The sequence below is a fragment of the Neofelis nebulosa genome, chromosome 7 (assembly GCF_028018385.1).
Source record: "Neofelis nebulosa isolate mNeoNeb1 chromosome 7, mNeoNeb1.pri, whole genome shotgun sequence".
NCBI lineage: Eukaryota > Metazoa > Chordata > Mammalia > Carnivora > Felidae > Neofelis > Neofelis nebulosa.
Genome location: NC_080788.1, coordinates 18,934,027 through 18,952,655, shown reverse-complemented (window position 1 = coordinate 18,952,655; position 18,629 = coordinate 18,934,027). Strand labels below are relative to the sequence as shown.

Below are 18,629 nucleotides of genomic sequence, written 5' to 3'. Positions count from 1 at the left end.
CACTGTGGCATGCAGGTCGAATTGGCCAGAGAGGCTGCTTAGTGTCTTTACAGACGTAAGGTTTGTTCAGATGCCTGGGCTACCGTGAACACAGGGCTTCTGCTGCAGTAAAGGTACCATGATGGGCTCTGGGCATCTAGAGGAGGAGAGAAGCATGCCCTGGCAGGATTGGAGAAGAATCAATGGAGGAGGGCACACTCCAGTCTGGTGTTTTAAGGACTAGAGTGGGGAGACACAGGGAGGTGACCCCTGAGGAGATATGACTTAAGTCCACGCTTAAAGTGATGGCAAAGGTCTGGGCTTGGACCCAGAGATAAAGGAGTAAGTCTCCAAGTCTGTGAGCAGCAGGAAATGACAGCTTGATGATTTCTGAGATGGGGTGGGGGGGAGGAGAGAAAGAGAGGTTCCCTGGGTCTGTGAGCTTTTGAACTTGGAAGTGGGGGACGGGGGTGCTCGAGAATGCTTAGTTTGGAGTAGCAAATCCTGTTTGGTATGGGCTGCATCTGGGGTAAAGTGTGGGATGGCCAGGCTGGCCAGGCTCGGTAGAATGAATGCCACAGCAAGGCTTGAATCCCCAAGTCTCGTCCTGGAGATAGAGTGTAGGGACCGTCAGCACAAAAATGAGATGGAAATATGTGGAATTGCTTAAAAGATGAAGAACACTTACCTATTCTCTGCCTTTGACATTTTAGATAGAGACACCGACATTCATGCTATTTTTGCAGTCCAAGATAATCCTGAAACTCAATGTACCTGCTGTGGTCTGAATATTTGTGTCCCTCCCCATGCCTCCCAAATCTATATGTTGAAATCCTCATCCTCAAGGTGATGGTGTCAGGAGGTGATGAGGTCACAAGGGTGGAGCCTTCATGTTTGATATTAGTGCCCTTAGAACGAGCCCCACAGAGCTCCCTCACCCCTTCTGCCATATGAGGATAAAACAGGAAGATTGTGGTCTGTGACCTGGAAGAGGGCCCTCACCTGACCACAGTGACACACTTCCAGGATCCGGAACTGTGAAAAATAAATTTCTGTTGTGTATGAGCACCCGGTCTGTGGTATTTTGTTGTAGCAGCCTGAACGGACCAAGACAGTAGCCGGGTGGTTATGAGTTGTGTCCACAAGCTCAGAGCAGCAAAGTGACTTCAGCCCAAAGGCGGGGCCTGGGAATTTATACCATCCACTTTCAGCCACGCCAGAGGCTGGGCATCTTCCTCATCTGCCACGTCCACCACAGATCCGCTTGTTTCCTCTCCACGTGCTTGGCACTCTCCTGACTTCATGGCATTACTCTTGTCAACATAGAGGCTAGATTTTATTTTGTTTTTACGTCAAATGGAATGACATCAGCAGATGCAGAGCCCCACCCAAGCCTCCCTAGGCCATCAGAAGGGAGGGCTTGTCATGGTTGGTGGACTAGCTCATGAATGTTGAGTCAAAAATGACAGCCAACTTCCACTTTGGGTTACTTTCTCAGTTGAGGGGGCTGTAGTGTCCTGCCAGTGGGGGATTTACGGATTTGGGCTCAGGAGCTGGTGCACAGAGATGCCCTGGGGCTTGGCCTGACCTTTCCCTGTCTCCCCCCACCACCCCCCCCCCCCCCCAGCCCCATGCACAGCCAATGAGCCAGGCCCACCCTACAGGGGCGTAGAACAAAACACAGTATGGAAGCGCCTTTGGTGCTGCTGTTGACCCTTGTCCTGGGGTCTCACTTAGATTTCACAGTGTATCCCCAAGAGGGTGACTTTGCTGGGCTAAGCATTTAGCAGGAAATGTGGTTTCTTAATTATTCTGAGAAAGCTTTTCTTTTTTTCTTGTGGTTTTTTTTTTTTTTTTTTTTGCTAACTTGGCAAATATTTCTATGCGTGACCTCGTATTTTATTCTGACTGTGGAAATACAGCTATTAGCATGAGAGGGAGTGAAGCTGTTTATCAGGGCTGTCTCAGGCAAGTTTCGAGAACATCCCGTCGCAAGAGTCCTTGCAAGACGATAAAGGTAAATTCTAGAAGCAGCACATATGGTCTGAGAAATACAGGTAATACAGGTGAGGTCTGGTGATACTGATAAACCTGACCTTGACTAGTTAATACCTCTGTGATTAATTAATTAACTAATTATTAGCACTGTGACTTCATCAACCTATGACCCTTGAATGCTCTCAATACAAACTCTGTTTCCTGCCCCCACCCAGCTTTATTAAGGTATCATTGACAAACAAAATTGTAAGATACACTTTTTAAAGTGTACCATGTGATGTTTGATATATGTATACATTGTAAAGGAATTCCCCTCAAGTTAATTAATAAATCCATCACCTCACATATTTACTTTCTTTTTTTTTGGGGGGGGGGTAGTGAGAACACTTAAGTGCCACTCTCATTAGCAAATTTCAATTAAACAATACAGTAGCATCAATGGTAGTTGCCATGTCATACATTAGCTCCTGAGAGAAGACCAATTTCCATCATCTAAATTGGCCAATAATCGTGGTCATTCCCACACTGTTAAATCAGGTCTGTACTTTCCTATTTCACTTGTACATGCATCTCTTTATAGTTTTTATTTTTTTAAAAATTTTTTTTAACGTTTATTTATTTTTGAGACAGAGAGAGACAGAGCATGAATGGAGGAGGGTCAGAGAGAGAGGGAGACACAGAATCTGAAACAGGCTCCAGGCTCTGAGCCATCAGCACAGAGCCTGACGCGGGGCTTCAACTCCCGAACCGCGAGATCATGACCTGAGCCGAAGTCGGACACTTAACTGACTGAGCCACCCAGGAGCCCCTCTTTATAGTTTTAAAAATTCAGTTGGAGTCTAATTTACATAGAGACAGGTCCATCTAAGTGTACTGCTCAGCAAATATTTGCAAACTGAGCACCCTGTATCACCAGACCACAGACTAGGAAACCTGACACTACCAGGCCCTGGGAAGACTCGCTCAGGCCCCTTCCGTGTCTGTTCCCTCCGGGGTAACCAGACCTGACTTTTTAAATTGCTTCGGTGAATTATGATAATGGGAGCGTCTGTGTGACAGTCCCCCCCGCCCCCACCCCCACCCCCGCCCGGTCAGCCACTGGAGTTCGTCCGCCAGGCAGACGCCCCTCCCCGGGCCCCATCTCAGTCATGGCTCCTCTCCTCCCACACGTAACCACTGTCTGGCCGTCTGCACCGAAAGCTCCCGTGTGTCTCCTGGCTCGTGCGCTCGTCGTTTTTGAATGAGTCAAGGTGAAAAGAACAACCGCGTTTGTGTTTCCCGGCTTGCTGAGCTTGGCCCTGTGCACATGGAGTGCCCCCGCTGCTGCCGGTTCCGCTTTCATTGAGAGTCACTGAGCAGAAACAGCAGCAAGGCTCCCTTTCCCTTGCTTGGCAGAAATTTGGGGGCTTGCTGTGTGCCTGGTGCGGCTCCCAGGTTCCCACGCAGACCCAGAAGGTCGGTTCCCTAGCTCCCTGCCCCCTGAGTCCTCTCCCTGTCCCCTCTCCCTGGCGTTCTTTGCAGTTCCCTGGGGATTTGAAGAGAAGCTTTGAGCCTCCCGCCCTTCAGACCTGGCACACCGTGTCACTTTTACAAGCATCATTGGAAACTGGCTCTTCCCTCAGAGGCTGTGCTGGTGAACTTTTTGAGAGCATTTCAGAGGGACGGGCAATCTCAAGATGCCGATGCTGTGGATGGCGGGGGTGTGCCTTTGGCAAAACCTCGTCTTCTCCCTTCTCCCCAGGCAGGGGGACCCCAGCCCCAACCCCACTGCCACATGACTGAGATGTCAGCTCTGTGCCTCCAAGTGCCACTGGTTGAGGGGTTTTATGACCTTAAACACAGAGAGCCATAGATACACCCTTGACTCCCAGAATGCCACTCTGGGACTACCACGCGTTTTTGCTGTTTTGACTGATGGCCTGTACAACATTCCAGATCAGTTTCCTATTACCAAACTGTGTCCTAAACAGGGAGCCCGGTCCCCCAGCATGTTGGGCGGCTCTGCTGTCATCTGGCACATGAGGATGGCGAGTTCCTGTGTCAGTTACTCACGTGAATAAGGGAGACACGGGGCACTTGCATCTGTACCCAGGTCACGTGCTGGGTGTATTCGTCTGCTCAGGCTGCCGTAACGAAATATCCCATCCTGGGTAGCTTAAATAGCAGATTTATTTTCTCAGGTTTTCAGGCTGGAAGTCCAAGATCCAGGTGCTATCAGGGTCGATTTCTGGTGAAGCCACTCTTCCTAACTTGTACACGGCCATCTTCTCACTGTGTCCTCACATGTGCTCTCTGTGCGTGCATGGGGAGAGAGGTCTCTGGTGTCTCTTCCTCTTCGTATGAGGACACCAGTCATATTGGATTCCATCCCATCCTTATGACCTCACTTAAACTAAATTACATCTTTCTTTTTTTTTTTTTTTCAATTTTAGAGACACACACAGAGAGAAAGAGCCTGTGAGTGGGAGAGAGTGGCAGAGGGAGAGAAAGAGAGCAGGCTTTATCTCACAACCCTGGGATCATGACCTGAGCCGAAATCAAGTGTTGGGTGCCCAATCCACTGAGCCACCCAGGCGACCCAAACTTAATTACACCTTTAAGGGGCCTATCTCTGGGTACAGTGACACTGGGGGTTAGGGCTTCAGCATGTGAATTTGGGGGGACACAGTGCAGTTCTCCACGCTGGGCATGATGAACGTACATGAGATCCCTCTTATCAGCCACCAGTCATTTTGCCTTCTTCGTGGCTCTGGCTGCCACCACGATTTAGCCGTCTTCCCATGTGGCACTGTCTTTGGGCCCTCTAACAAGCTCAAACAGAATGGTGGAGAAGGGACTATGACTCAGGGCACATCCTTTGGCCATGAGAAGGCTGAGTCGGGAATATGTTCTCTTTCCAGGGAGCACTTGGTTCCCACAGGGAGCACTTCAGTTTACTCACAGACCCTCCTTTGGAGACATCTGACCCTGTGGAAGCCTTAGCTGTCTCTTTCCCCTCATGGAGGAGATATTTTTAGACAAAACCCCTCACATGTCCCTCCAGCCTCATCCGCACCTAAACCCCACCTTTCCAGAGGGAGAGGGAGAGCATTTTAACCTACTGGTAAAGGGAAAACATTAATGGGGAGAGAAGAAGACAGAGGAGTCTTAAAGCTGTTGAAGCAGGACCGTCAAAGTTCCTTCTTACATTATTGGCAAAAATAAATGCCAAGCAATCCAGTTGATAACAACGCATGAAAGCATCCAAAATTCGTTTGCATCTGTTGCTATGGGAGTGTAGGCATCAACCTCGTGGTATCAGCTTACAGAAAGAGTGTTCTGTGTCATCTGCCTGGGACCATGTCCACACATGCACACTCACGTGTGCACACACACAAACCCACACACGTGCACGCACACACACAGGCACGGTTGCTGTGCTACAGAGGTGCAGACCTTGAGCAGGCTCAGTATTAGGTGGTCGTGCTTCCGGAATGGCAAATGCTAGAAGATGGGTCGGCGTCCCTGTCGTGCTCAGGGAGTACATGCAAGCGTGCATGACACCTGGCATGATACTGTCATGTATAGGTAGCCCAGGAAACACTTGATGAGGTATTTGTTAAAATAAGAGATCTTCAGGGATGTCTGGACAGACCCCCCACCTCCAATGTCCTGAGGTGGGCCTGCTGGGGGCCCTTTCTAGTGGGTGTCCAGGCCTCTTCCAGAAGCCCCTGAGCCTCTGTGGAGTCCTCCGAGGAGAGGCACCTTGCTTATTTGAGGAATGTTAAGTCTACACTCTAGAGATCCCCTCCCACGTGATGCCACCCCCCCCCCCACCCCAGGATGCAAGTGCCATCTTCCCTGAAGGGTGGGAAATCTGCAGGATGTCTCTGTGCACTTGGCTCATGTTGGTCATGGTCTGTTGAATATCAACGGTTACTTCTCTTCCTTCCCCTGTCCCAGCACGTTTGGGTTTTCTAAGAAAGCAGTAAAGTGGGGCGCCTGGGTGGCGCAGTCGGTTAAGCGTCCGACTTCAGCCAGGTCACGATCTCGCGGTCCGTGAGTTCGAGCCCCGCGTCAGGCTCTGGGCTGATGGCTCGGAGCCTGGAGCCTGTTTCCGATTCTGTGTCTCCCTCTCTCTCTGCCCCTCCCGTGTTCATGCTCTGTCTCTCTCTGTCCCAAAAATAAATAAAAAACGTTGAAAAAAAAATTAAAAAAAAAAAAAAAAAAGAAAGCAGTAAAGTGTTAGGATAAACTTTTTTGCTTCAAACTTGTAAATCCCCAGGGAGAGTTGACCCCTACACTTACTCACTTAACTCATCAAAATGTTGTTGGAGCCATGGCTCCAGCCCTGGGACCCTCCAGTCCACTCTGGGGATTTGGCTCTGTGATTGCCTCACCGGGGTGGCATCTTTTCCCAAAGTCCTGGATCCTGGAGACACTTGCGAAACCTGGAGTAAGAGTGTGTAGTTCTCCTTGACTCTGACCATCATCAAGAACCCCCCTGTCTCAAAACTGCAGTTCGTGTGACATTTGGACTGGCTAAGCAAGTTAGCCTGTGACCCAAAGGCTGCTGGGCCATGGCTCCCAATTAGCAGAAAGCCGTATTGCACGGGGAAGGCTGGGAAGCGTCCTTGGGATGCATCTGTATGTCCATTGCCTGTCTTGGTGACTCTTCTCCCCACCTCACTCTCAGCCCCACACAGCTATTCTCTTGTTCCAGGGAAGGTGTCTGACTCGATGAACACTCTGGCATGAGTTTTTCTTTTCCTCCATTGCACCTTTAATGTTCTACTTAAGAAGGCTTTGCCTACCCCAAGGTCAGAAAGACTTAACTTCTATGTTTTCTTCTAAGAGTTTTATAGTTTCAGATCTTACATCTAGCTCGGTGATCCACTTGGAGTTAGTTTCTGTGTACCACATAAAGAAGGAGGTGTGATGTCAGTCTTTGGCATGCGGCTGTCCAGGTGTCCCAGCACCATTTGTTGAAAAGGCTCTTTTTTCTCTGCGCTGGATGGTCTTGGCACCTTGTTGAAAACCGATTGACTAGAAATGTGAACGTTTAATTCTGGACTCTCAGTTATGGTCCATTGACCTAAATGTCTGTTTATTCAACTACTACATTGTTTTGGTTACTCTAATTTTGTATTAGTTTCAAAATTGGGAATGTTGAACCCTTCAGTGATCAGGCTCGCAAGCTCTTCCCTTTACTTTGTGCATTTACTGCTTCCTTTAGCCTTGAGTAAGTTGCTGAATTTTTCGGTTTATTGGCATCCTGCTCGGTAAATAGCTGTGTAGGTATCAGCACTTTTGAATTACAGTGGCAGCCTCTGCAATGCTCACGTTTAAGGAAGGAACTAATGCCCCTCTGTGAGCCATGGCCCTCACCCTCTGTTCATGGTGTAGGAATAAAGACCTTGGCTAACTCAACTTCCTTCCATAGTAGCTGACCCCAAGGGATCCAGAAAACAAGAAACAGGGAAACTGGTATACATACTGGTAGTGGAATTGCTAAGACAAGGCTAGGTCTGGGAAGGCTTATCCAGCTGTGCTCCTGGGAGATAGGGGCACTGAGCTGGGGCAGAGAGCCATCGACAGGGCCAGCTCTGGAAGGCGGTGCTCCTCAGTCCCAAGAAGCGGGGCTGTGCTGCTCAGGCCACTTCTACCAGCCCTCCAGAGCCTTCCCATTAATGTTCTGTCCCAGCAGAAATGTTCTGTCCCCTTAAAAGACAAGCTGTGCCTGTCTTTCAGCACATCTGAGGCTTTGTCCACCCTGTGCAGAACCATTTAGGAGGTCAGTGACTTACAGTGGAGGCGATGGCCCTGTGGGCCACTCACCTTGGAGAGGAAGCAGAAGCAAAAGTGCGGAGGAGGACAGACCTGAGTTAACCAAACGATTTGGATAGTACAGAGTTCAGAAATGAACGTGACAGTTAAATGTAGGCTGAATTTCCTGATTGCAACTGATGAGGACTCCACTGTGTCTGATAATAGAACATGATTTTTTAGAATACAGTTCATTGTCATCACTCGAGGATTCTGCATTGGTGAATTGCCTACTTGCTAAAATTTATTTGTGACTCTGAAATCAGTCTTTGTAGTGCTTATGTGGTCATTTTGCAGACATGTGCAGAGAAGCAAAAATTTGAGACACCAAAGAGGCATGTTCCCAGATGAACAGAGTGACCTTTTGCCTTCTCGTTCCAGCTGTCATACTGTACACAAATGCCTTTCTCGTGGCCTGTCTGGTGCCACCTTTTTTTTTTTTTTTTTTTTTTTTTTTTTTTTTTTTTACATTTTTGTGCTTTTTTTTCTTTCTTTCTTTTTTTTTTTTTTTTTTTTTTTGGTGATTTTGCTGTTTACAATGGCTTCCAAGAATAGTGCTTAAGTGCTATCTAGTGGTCTAAAGCAGAGAAAGGCTGTCATGTGCCTAACAGAGAAAATACATAAGCTTCATTCGGGCAGGAGTTATAGGACTGTTGGCCATGAATTCAATGTGAAGGAATCAACCGTATATTAAATGAGGTGTCTTTGAACACAAACACATAACACAAGGTTATGTATTAATCAGTTGACAAAGATGTTGTGACTAGAAGCTCATAGGAGCCTAACCCTATAATGTCCTCTGGGAGCAATGACTATGTATTTGAGAATCCGGTGTTTACACTGACTTTTTAGAATCTACCTACCACTGATAATAAGAATCAACTGTAATTCCTTTTCTTTTGTCACATACTAGACTGTAAGACTTTAGCTCTTTTAAAATTTTTTTAAGTTTGTTTATTTATTTTGAGAGAGACTGAGTGAGTGGGGAAGGGATGGGAGAGAGGGAGAGAGAGAATCCCAAGCAGGCTCTGCACTGTCAGCATGGAGCCCGACACGGGGCTTGAACTCATGAACCGTGAGTTCATGACCTGTGCTGAAACCCCAAGAGTCGAATGCTTAACCGGTGCCCCAAGACTTTGCTCTTAAATGCTGTTTACACATTCAGCTCATACTTCCAACCGCTTAGCGATATTTACAAGAGCACGAGGACATGTCCACGAGCCTGAATGTGCAACTCTGTCCCAACCACTGTGATTGCCAAGTGAGTAGATATAAGTTGCTTTCTCGCAATTGGCAGCATTGCGTCCCAGTGATAACCATAGTGGTGTTAGTACTTTGAGCAGTTGGTAGAAGAAATTCAACCGTTTCTTTCAGAGGCAGAGTCCAAGAAGGTCTGAGTAATGGGCAACAAGGCCAACAGCTGTAAACTGTTTACACGTGACAATTTGCTGGATAAATCAGAGTTTATACAGCTATGTGTTGTTTACTTCTTAAACCTAGAAAGAATATGGTCAACCCAGAGTTTAAGAATTCTGTGCTTACACCGTGCAGTTTTCTACTGAGAAAGAAAATAATTAAATCTCCTCAGCCAATTTCCTCTCCAAAATTGCAATCCTATCAAGGAAAGGAGGAGAAGGGAGAATGTCCACAATGTGTTGGCATGGCTGGGAGGGTAGGTTAGGAGACAGGCTTTTCTGAATGAGTCAGGTAGACTTCTCCAGGCATCAGAAAAACTCTTTACAGCCCATCAACATTTCAGATTTTTATTTTATTTTTTTTAAGTTTATTTGTTTATTTTGAGAGAGAGAGCATGAGCAGGAGAGTGGCAGAGAGGGAGAGAATCCCAAGCAGGCTCTGTGCTGTCAGCACAGAGCCCGACGTGGGGCTTGATCCCATGAACTGTGAGATCATGACCTGAACTGAGATCAAGAGTCAGATGCTTAACTGACTGAGCCACCCAGGGGCCCCAGCATTTCAGATTTTTAAAAGTGTGTTTTGCTTCCCTAATCTGCCAGAAGTGTAGCAAAGATGGAGTGAGCTGCTATTTGGAAACAATCATACACTCAGTGATGCCTTGACTGTGACCTCCCTTCATCTCTGCTGTCTGAAGGGCCACATACTCAGGATCAAAATTTGGAGGGTATTTTTTTGAGGCAGGGAGTGGTCAGGGAGGTCGCTCCCACCTTTGCCTCTGCTATAAGTCACCTTGGATAAATGGAATATAAGCAAGAACTTTGATTTTCATGGCAAGCACATACTCATTATATTAGGTTTAAACCAAGAGAAAAAGAGGGGCACCTGGGTGGCTCAGTAGGTTGAGCGTCAGACTCCAGCTCGGGTCATGATCTCACAGTTCGTGAGTTTGAGCCTCGCGTCGGGCTCTGTGCTGACAGCTCAGAGCCTGGAGCCTGCTTCAGATTCTGTGTCTCCCTCCCTCTGCCTCTTCCCCACTCATGCTCTGTCTCTCTCTGTCTCTCAAAAATGAATAAACGCTAAAAAAATTTTTAAAAAAACGAGAAAAAGGAAGAAAATTTAAGATTTATAATGACTTCACCATGTCCTAGAGGTAACTGTTATTATTGTTGCATATATCCAGTGAGTCTTTATCTTTCGTTTTAAAACCGTTTGGACTTGGGGCGCCTGGGTGGCGCAGTCGGTTAAGCGTCCGACTTCAGCCAGGTCACGATCTCGCGGTCTGTGAGTTCGAGCCCCGCGTCAGGCTCTGGGCTGATGGCTCGGAGCCTGGAGCCTGTTTCCAATTCTGTGTGTCTCCCTCTCTCTCTGCCCCTTCCCCGTTCATGCTCTGTCTCTCTCTGTCCCAAAAATAAATAAAAAACATTGAAAAAAAATTTTTTAAAAATAAAAAAAAATAAAACCTTTTGGACTTGAACACCTGAAACCTTTATTTTATGCCCCCATCTCTGCAGAAACACACATTAAGATTTATGAAAATTGTCAAAACCCCCAAAGATTATTCATTGTTGTTGGTCACCAAAGCTATGGTGAGGGAGGCCCAGGGTTTGCCTGGAGAAGCCCTGGTGTTGGAGAAAAGAGAGTCCTGCCCGTGGATCCGGGCCTGGGCTTGGTCAGCCCTATAACCGGTGACTGGGCCTCCATTTCCCTGTCTGTAAATTGGGCCAGTAACCATACCCGCCAAATAAGGGAGGGTCCCGTGTGCAGAGCAGTGCTTGTCTGCAGAGAGGACCCTAAGACCCCGTTGTCTGTTTCCCTTTTATTCCAGGGAGCTCTGTAAACATGTGTTGTTTGATGTTTTTAAAATTTCAAAAGTAAGTTCTGTGATTTTTTTATGTGTGTGGAGAATTTTAAGTCATGGAAAAGCACCACTCTAGGGTCTTGCTGTCTGCGTAGGGAATTCCAGTGACCAGGGAAGGCCCCCCTCTGGTCCCACACCTTCAGCATCGATGTTACCAGAACTTGGGCTTACAGACCTCATTTTTTTAACAGGAAATCAACGTAGAGAAAAGTGGTATTTCCTCATTTCTTGACAAGTGCCAGTGTGGGGCTGGGGCAGGTTTTCCAGGTTGGTGCCTTTGCGTCCTGAGGTGACAGGTCTCTCTCCAGGGCTTCTGCACACTGTCCGCCCCACACTGCTGTTCTTCCCAGGGAGCATGGAATAGCAGTGGCTTTGTTTCCCGTGGGAGCTCATGGCTTAATGACCATTTATTCCCCGAAGCTCTTACTTTGACAACAACCTGGGATTTTCTCCAGACTTTGCTTTGTGACTTCTACGCATTTCCACACTGTGGCACATAAATGCTCAAGTCCCCTGCACTCCAGATCAGGAGCCGTCCTCTTTTACACGCTTTGCTTTGCTCGCTCTTATGACCAGGCTGTTCACGATTGGACTACGTCACTGAAAGCACTAGACCTTAATCCACCTTTGTGTGAGAACATTTCTTGTAAATAAACCGACCCTTTGTTTTCTAGTTTAAAAAAAATCATCTGGGCCTTGGAAAAATTAAAATGCAATTATTGGAAGGCTCCTTGCTTAGCCGTTTCCCTCATGTCGCGTGTTACCTAATCCCAGTGGAAACTCAGAACTGCCAGCTCTGGGTGCTGAGCGCGGCAGAGGCCAGGGGACGTGTTTGTGTGGCATTGAAGCTGCTGGTTCAGCACACGCTCGTGGGACAGCAAGCTCAGCACAGCTGGCTTTAGATGCCTCCTTCCCCCATTCACCAGATGACTTCTCCCAGGGGCGACCACATCTGATTGTTCCAATTGATTCATTGACCCAGGAGGCCACAGTCCGGGCTGGGAGAGCACTTCTGGGTGTGCATCGGAGTGTGTGCGTGTGTTGTTGCACGCACATACCATCGGCACTATGTAGAAGTGTTCCACCTACTCACTGCTGGACTTGGTGTAGCAACCCACAAAGCATTTTTAAACAAAACCAGAATAATGACCTTGAAGGCACCGAGAAGCCAGAGCATGTCCTTTCTCTGCTTGTCATTTTTCTCCTTCCAATAGTCTGCATTGCCGGATTATGATGTCCACGTGCAAAAAAAAGCATCTTGAGGCCAAATAACATTTCTTTTTTTTTTTTTTTTTTAATTCTGCAAACTTGGCCAAGCACATTGCATGTTTCCAAATAAAAATAGACATACCCCGTGGTGCCGGCTTGGTGTGCCGAATGTGAGTGGAGTCTGGGAGAAGCATCTCCCTGCAGAGCAGGGATGTGGGCGCCATACTTCTAAGGGGTTCATGGGGGACAGTCAGGAGGAAGGAGGGGGTGCCCGGTGTGTGGCTGAGGTCTACCTCAGTTAGAACTTGATGTCAACAAAGAGGATTGGATTAGCTTTGGGGGAGAAGAGAAAGAGGCTCATTTTTAATTAATTCCCCCCCGCCCCCAACCGCCCCATCCATTCTCTTCCACCTTCTGCCAACTCGTTCTCTCCCCAACTCTTGTGCCCGCAAGGCAGGTGTCAGCTCCAGGGATATCCTGTGCACGTTGTGAAAGGGGCCCTCTGAATGGAGCAGCATGTAGCTTGGCGGTTGATGGTGTTGTGGGTGGAAAAGAGGCGACTCTTGCTCTGGTGGCCGCAGTCCCTCCCAGGGCACAGGGCTGTTGGGCAGAGTCAGGCTGGGAGAGCCTCTAGCCAGCCAGTCAACAGGCACCACTAAGCGGCACATGCCTGCCCCCCGCCCCCCACATCCTTTGTGAACTCACAGCAGGAGCAACACTGAATCTTCTCAGGCGTGTGACCGGCCAGCCACCCTGTGCCACCACCCACTCATCCATTTCACGGTGTATGGAGGAGGCAGGTGCCACAGTGCTTCCAGCCCTCACTCGAGTTCTGTCCCAAGCCCTGGGAGGGGGTGGGGTCCACGGACTCTTTTGTTGAGATAAGCCCTAGGGCCACCTGGATCTGTAAGAGATGCCTGTCCTGGGCGCAGAGATAGCAGAAGCGAACAGGAAGTGCAGAGAGCTGCCGTGGGGCAGGGGCAGCTTGCAGACAGGTGGCCAGTACATGCCTCAGATGTGCCCAGCCTGGCCAGAGCCCTCCTGTTTTATACACACCTTTCTGCCAGAATAACCTTTCTTCCCTAGAAGACTCCCATCTGCCCACCAGAGGCTGTGGCAGCCTCCTGTCCCTCACTCACCCCAGTCCCCCACATCTGTCTTGCTCCCAGTTGGCTGGGTTGGGTTCTTGTCTCAGGGAGGGGCCTAAGGACCCCAGTCAGGTGTGTGTGCAGAGGAGTTGGTCCACAGGGCACATCCTCAGTGATGATTTCCAGGCCCTCACTCTTCAATGGTCCTCTCCCTCCCTTGGGCTCCCTGTTTCATTTTCTCCCAAGGATTCCTGAAACATCTTTCTGAATATTCTGCCCAGCTCTCCCTGGCCTGCTTTCTGGGAGCCCCGCTGCTCCTCTGCTTCCTGCTCACACCTGAGAGCATTGGCCCTCAAAGGGCTAGGGCTGGGATGAGGGGAAGAAGGTGCCCAGAGTGCAGGACTTAGGGAGATGCTCCCTCCCTCCCTCTCTGGGCCAATCCACCTTACCTTTCACCTCTGAGCCTTGGTTTCCTTCTGTTACTGCCATCGTGGGTAATTAGGATTAAATTAGATAATGTGTATGCACTCAGCACATTGCCTGACACCACTTAGATGCTTAGGAGAGCTGCATGGTGGCTTATTATTGTGAATCCAAAAGCGATATACTCAAGCCCATCCCCCACGTGAGCTCTGGAATGACAGCTCTAGCCCCGTGGCCACATCATCCTCCCAGTTTGCCCCTCTTCTCTCAATCATGTGTGATGTTGACCATATGGACTTGCCCCGCAAGGTCAGGGCCTCCCACGTTCTGAAGAGGATGTGTTTTGTGTCTCTGCTGCAGGAATTGCTTACTTAGGAGGTGTGTGCAGTGCTAAGAGGAAATGTGTCCTTGCCGAAGACAATGGTCTCAATTTGGCCTTTACCATCGCTCATGAGCTGGGCCACAAGTAAGTATCAGACTCTGTGTTGTTCTGCCTCTTCCAATTCCTTTCTGAATATATATATTTTTTCACTTGAATTCTGTAAGTTCTAAAACAGTTCTGCTCTAAGCCTTTGCTTCTTTCGTAACACAGACCTAGGTCAGCAAGCCTGGGTCCCAGCCCTTCAGGGAGCCCCAGAGATTACTGAACAGATGGTCTCTGAGAGTTGAAATGTTAATTCCGTGTTCATGTCTATTTTGTAGAGGGGAGAAGTTTTTCCCAGAGTGTCCTCTTTGGTTGCATTTCCTTTCCTGGACCAGCACGATCTTTGATTCACTCTAAGTATATTGTTCAAATAATGGGATTTGTCTTCATAGATAAAGTCCAGCTGTCTGAAGGTAGAATGTCAGTGTCTTAGGTTTAAAGAATTATCAGCTACTGCCTTTGTACATGGAAATTCTTCCCTTGAGGATGGGATAGCCATTGGACCCCAGAGCCCAAAGATGTTCTAGAAAGGGTCTTTTCAGAGGAGGAAACAGAAGGTCAGAGGGGTTGAGTGGCTGGCCTATGAGTAAGATCACCTGCAGGAAGTCTCAGGTGGCAGCCAGCCAGCCGACTCTAAAACTGTGGCCTGAGTGTTGACTGTTTCTCCTGCAATAGGTGTCTGTTTTGTTTTTCTTTGAAGGAAAAATTGTGGTATGACTGCATGAGAACTTAAAAAAATAAATAAGCAAATTGAGGAGGTCAGGGCATGAAGAACAATAGGAACATTTATATTGGGTTGACTCGAACAAAGTTAAATGGAAATCTAGTTCTTGAGGGGATAAATGTACTGTAAATGTTTCCTAGTGATCTATGGACTACTAGATGCCTGGGACCCTAAATGTGAACTCAAGCTGCTTCTTGAGTAAAGCCCATCTATAAGGAGGAGGACAAAAGCAATTTCCTCTAGGATTAGCCCTATCTATGGCTAGATATAGATGTATATTTCTTCTTCTTCTTTTTCTTCTTCTTCGTCGTCGTCTCCTCCTCCTCCTCCTCCTCCTCCTCCTCCTCCTCCTCCTTCTTCGTTTTGTTTATCTGGCCCCATTCTCCTGTTTTTCACTCCTGTAGATGGGTTTGGTAGTTGACTTTTCTATATCTATTGAGTATCATGATGTGAGTACAATGAGTGATAAAACACTGGTGACAGCACATTGCCTATACCTTTTTACCTACCGGGAAATAATTTTTAAAATTAATGGTAATCAAATATATTTTCATATTTCTGGTTTATGGAAAAAAAAACAAGAGTGGTTGCTGAGAGAAAAGTGTAAATCAGTACGACTTTGGCAAACACCTTCCCGCTATTCAGTGACCCACCCAGCCTGTCCCAGTTCCTCAGAACCAACTACCTAATGGTTTTGAGAATGCAGTTGTCAAAACGTTTCCCAGCATGTGGGTTGTCGTGGACTTTTGAATAGATTTCTATGAACTGCAATATTCCTTGCAGCATTTGGAGCCAGGGCACATGCCAGAGTGCTTTTTGCACCCACATGTGAACATGCACGTCCTGCACAGAGGCCTTTCTCCTTGGACAGTAAGAACACAGAGGGCCATTTTCTCCCTGATGACCTGTGCGATCATGCTGGGTCACTGGCACCTCAGCGCAGGTCTGCAGAAATGAATGGTTAGATTTAGTCATATTCCAGTAGCCTTTAGGTACAGTCTGCTTAAATTTCTTGGAGGGCTCTTTATAGCTTGCTATTGAACTCTAATTACCTACAAAAACAAACACCTTATTGTTAATCAAAGCCAATAAATTCTGTTAGCATTTGGCCCTGCCCCTAGTCTGGTGATTATGGTTTTCTCAGAGAAAGTCTGTTGTCTCTGATTATTCATGAGCACTGGGAAGTGGGTCCCCCTGGGAATGAAGCCACATTCTCTCCATCTGCAGACCCTTCTGGTCAGCTGGGCTCCAAGCTGCAGAGCAGACTGTGTGGAGGCCTAACAAGAAGGCTCAGCCTGCACTCTCCGTGAAGCCACTGGCCAGGCTGCTTCACAGATATGAAACCTGGAAGCTGTCGTATATTTTGAAATATAGTAACTTAAATTTCCATGTTTTCCGAGTAATTTAACTCCGTGTTCCTTAAGTACAGGTGAACTAAGGATAGGATGGTATTCTCAGTGGACCTAAGCCAACTGGTCCATGTTCTTCAGGAAGATTTCTCAGTGAAAGCTTTAGAAAATGAGAGTACTCTTCTGCATACCCCTAGAAAGTCCCCAGGGGACTCACCAACTGGTGTCTCTAACCTTTTAATACTGATAAAGTGAAACTTGTCTTCTGAAGGAGGGGCGTGTGCCCTTGCACGTGGGCACACGTAAGCATGGCCCTTCTGTTGTTTACCCCAAATACCTCATATGAGGATCTGTGAGAGCAGTTACCCCAGCTCTGAATGTTAGGAGAAAGGTGTACTTTCCACATGAGCTACTCATTGCATTTATCAGACAATGAGGGTCGCATAAGTGAACCTGATTTTCTTTCTGCTTTGGCTGTCAGAGAACGCAAAGCAAATGTCAGGCTCGTTTTCAGACTCATTTTCCTAAGTCCCAAAATTGTGGTTTTCTCCCCTTTTCTGGGTCTCTTTGTACGAATGGTTGTATTTTACATATTACAGTTCAAAAATAATTTTTTGGTACTGTAAACTGGCTCCGATCCAATCTGCAATCAGATAGGTTCTAAATTATGAATTAAATGAAAAATTCTTACCATGATAATATGAATAATTCTGCTTAGGACAGGAATTAATAATGTACTAGTGATGGTTATGTCAAATCCAATCTCATTTATTGAACATCTACTGTGTTAGATACTATGCATTCATTATGCTATTGATCAGTTCTGTGGGGTAGGTATTATGTAACTTTTATAGATTAGGGAACTAGTATTACTTTTTAAAAATTTCTAGTCTCTACTTGATATGATTTGGGATCCCCTTTATGATAATATACCCATATGTTAGGGCTATTAAAGTAAGGATCCACGTTCTAAGAGAAGGGTAATAAGGAGACAACTTTTACATCTCCACAAAACCAAGGCACCTTCAGATTGCTACCAACCAAGGCAGAAGGGACAGTCAGTGGCAGAAGAAAGCCAATGTGTCAGCAAGAGGGGCTTCCCTACGAAACTCAAGTACTGTAGCTGCAATCGACAGCTTTCTGGTGATTACCTGGTAAAGAAGTGGGGTGGAAAGACTCCAGGCCTGGGTTTAGATGAGGACTGAAGGATTTGCAATTTCTGGTGGGGGTTGGAGGATGAGAACCTGGGAGGGGCTGTTCTGCACTTCCGCTAGGAGGATGAGTTGGTGCCACACAGAAGCCGTGATGGACCGTGACTTTGACTTTGAGGTTTTCTAGCCTTCATGACCTTAGTTGCCTTCTTGCTCATGAAAGACTGCCTGGTAGGCAGCTGTATGTTTACCTAGTGAACAGAAATGTGGTAGCGTGCATTTGGGAAGGCATCTGTCTCTCTGTCTTGCCATGATTGCTTGAGAACCCAGCTGAAAATGAGGGACTACTTCATCCTGCAGTGGCCAGGAGAGGGGAGTAGCTCCTGAATGCTAGAAGATGGCCATGATGGACCTCTCTTACTCCAGAGAGCTATAGCTGACACCTGGTATTGGTTACAACTGAAATTGATGAAGTGGGGGCCAGGGTGTGCCTTTAGAGACACAACCCAGCTGGGCCAGCACTGCCCAGGTGTTTTCCCATGAGAAACCAGAACAGGGTACGTTATGGTAGACCTCGGTGTCCAAGATGTTTATCAGTATTTGGCTTTCAAGTTAAAGAAGGACAGCTAGAAGCAAGCATTTGTTTCTCTTGGGCAAGCTCATGCTTTTGAGGCTCAACCCTGATCGGCCATGGGAAGGACTCTCCCCTGCCGAGGATTAGAAGCTTAGGTCCATGCTGATGGCCCATGAGAAAAGCAAAAACAAAATCAAGGGACACCCTCACAGATCAAGGAGGAAGTTGCTAGTGGCTTTAGTATAATATTAAGATAATTGGGTATAATACATCAGATGATATTGGGCGCACTCAGGGTGGTAAACACCTGGGTATAGTACATATAATATATAACATATGACGTATAATGTATAACATATAATACATAATACATAATATATAATATATAACATATAACATATAATATATCTACCAGAATTTTAGAATATATTGTTTGTTGTGATTTGGAAGTTTTAGTGTAGAAGGGAGAAATTAAGTGGTTCTAGGACAGCTGGTTAGAATGCCTTTTGTTTGGGGGGAAAATGGCATGATTAGGCCCAGGGGAGGTACTTGACGGCAAGAGCCCTCCCTAGCACTGTTGGAGGGCAAGAGGGCACAGAGCTGAGTCTCAACTGAACATTTGGGGCCTGGG

At 47.2% G+C, this 18,629-nt stretch overlaps 1 protein-coding gene across 4 annotated transcripts in view; it reads left to right on the top strand.

Moving 5' to 3' along the window:
- Positions 1-18,629, top strand: part of ADAMTS17 (ADAM metallopeptidase with thrombospondin type 1 motif 17) — a 346,524-nt gene that overhangs the window by 122,273 nt on the left and 205,622 nt on the right. For all 4 annotated transcript variants that reach the window (XM_058736751.1, XM_058736749.1, XM_058736750.1 and 1 more), the window contains exon 8: positions 14,137-14,242. In XM_058736751.1, the coding sequence (XP_058592734.1) occupies positions 14,137-14,242 (106 nt within the window). The remainder of the gene's footprint in view (positions 1-14,136; positions 14,243-18,629) is intronic.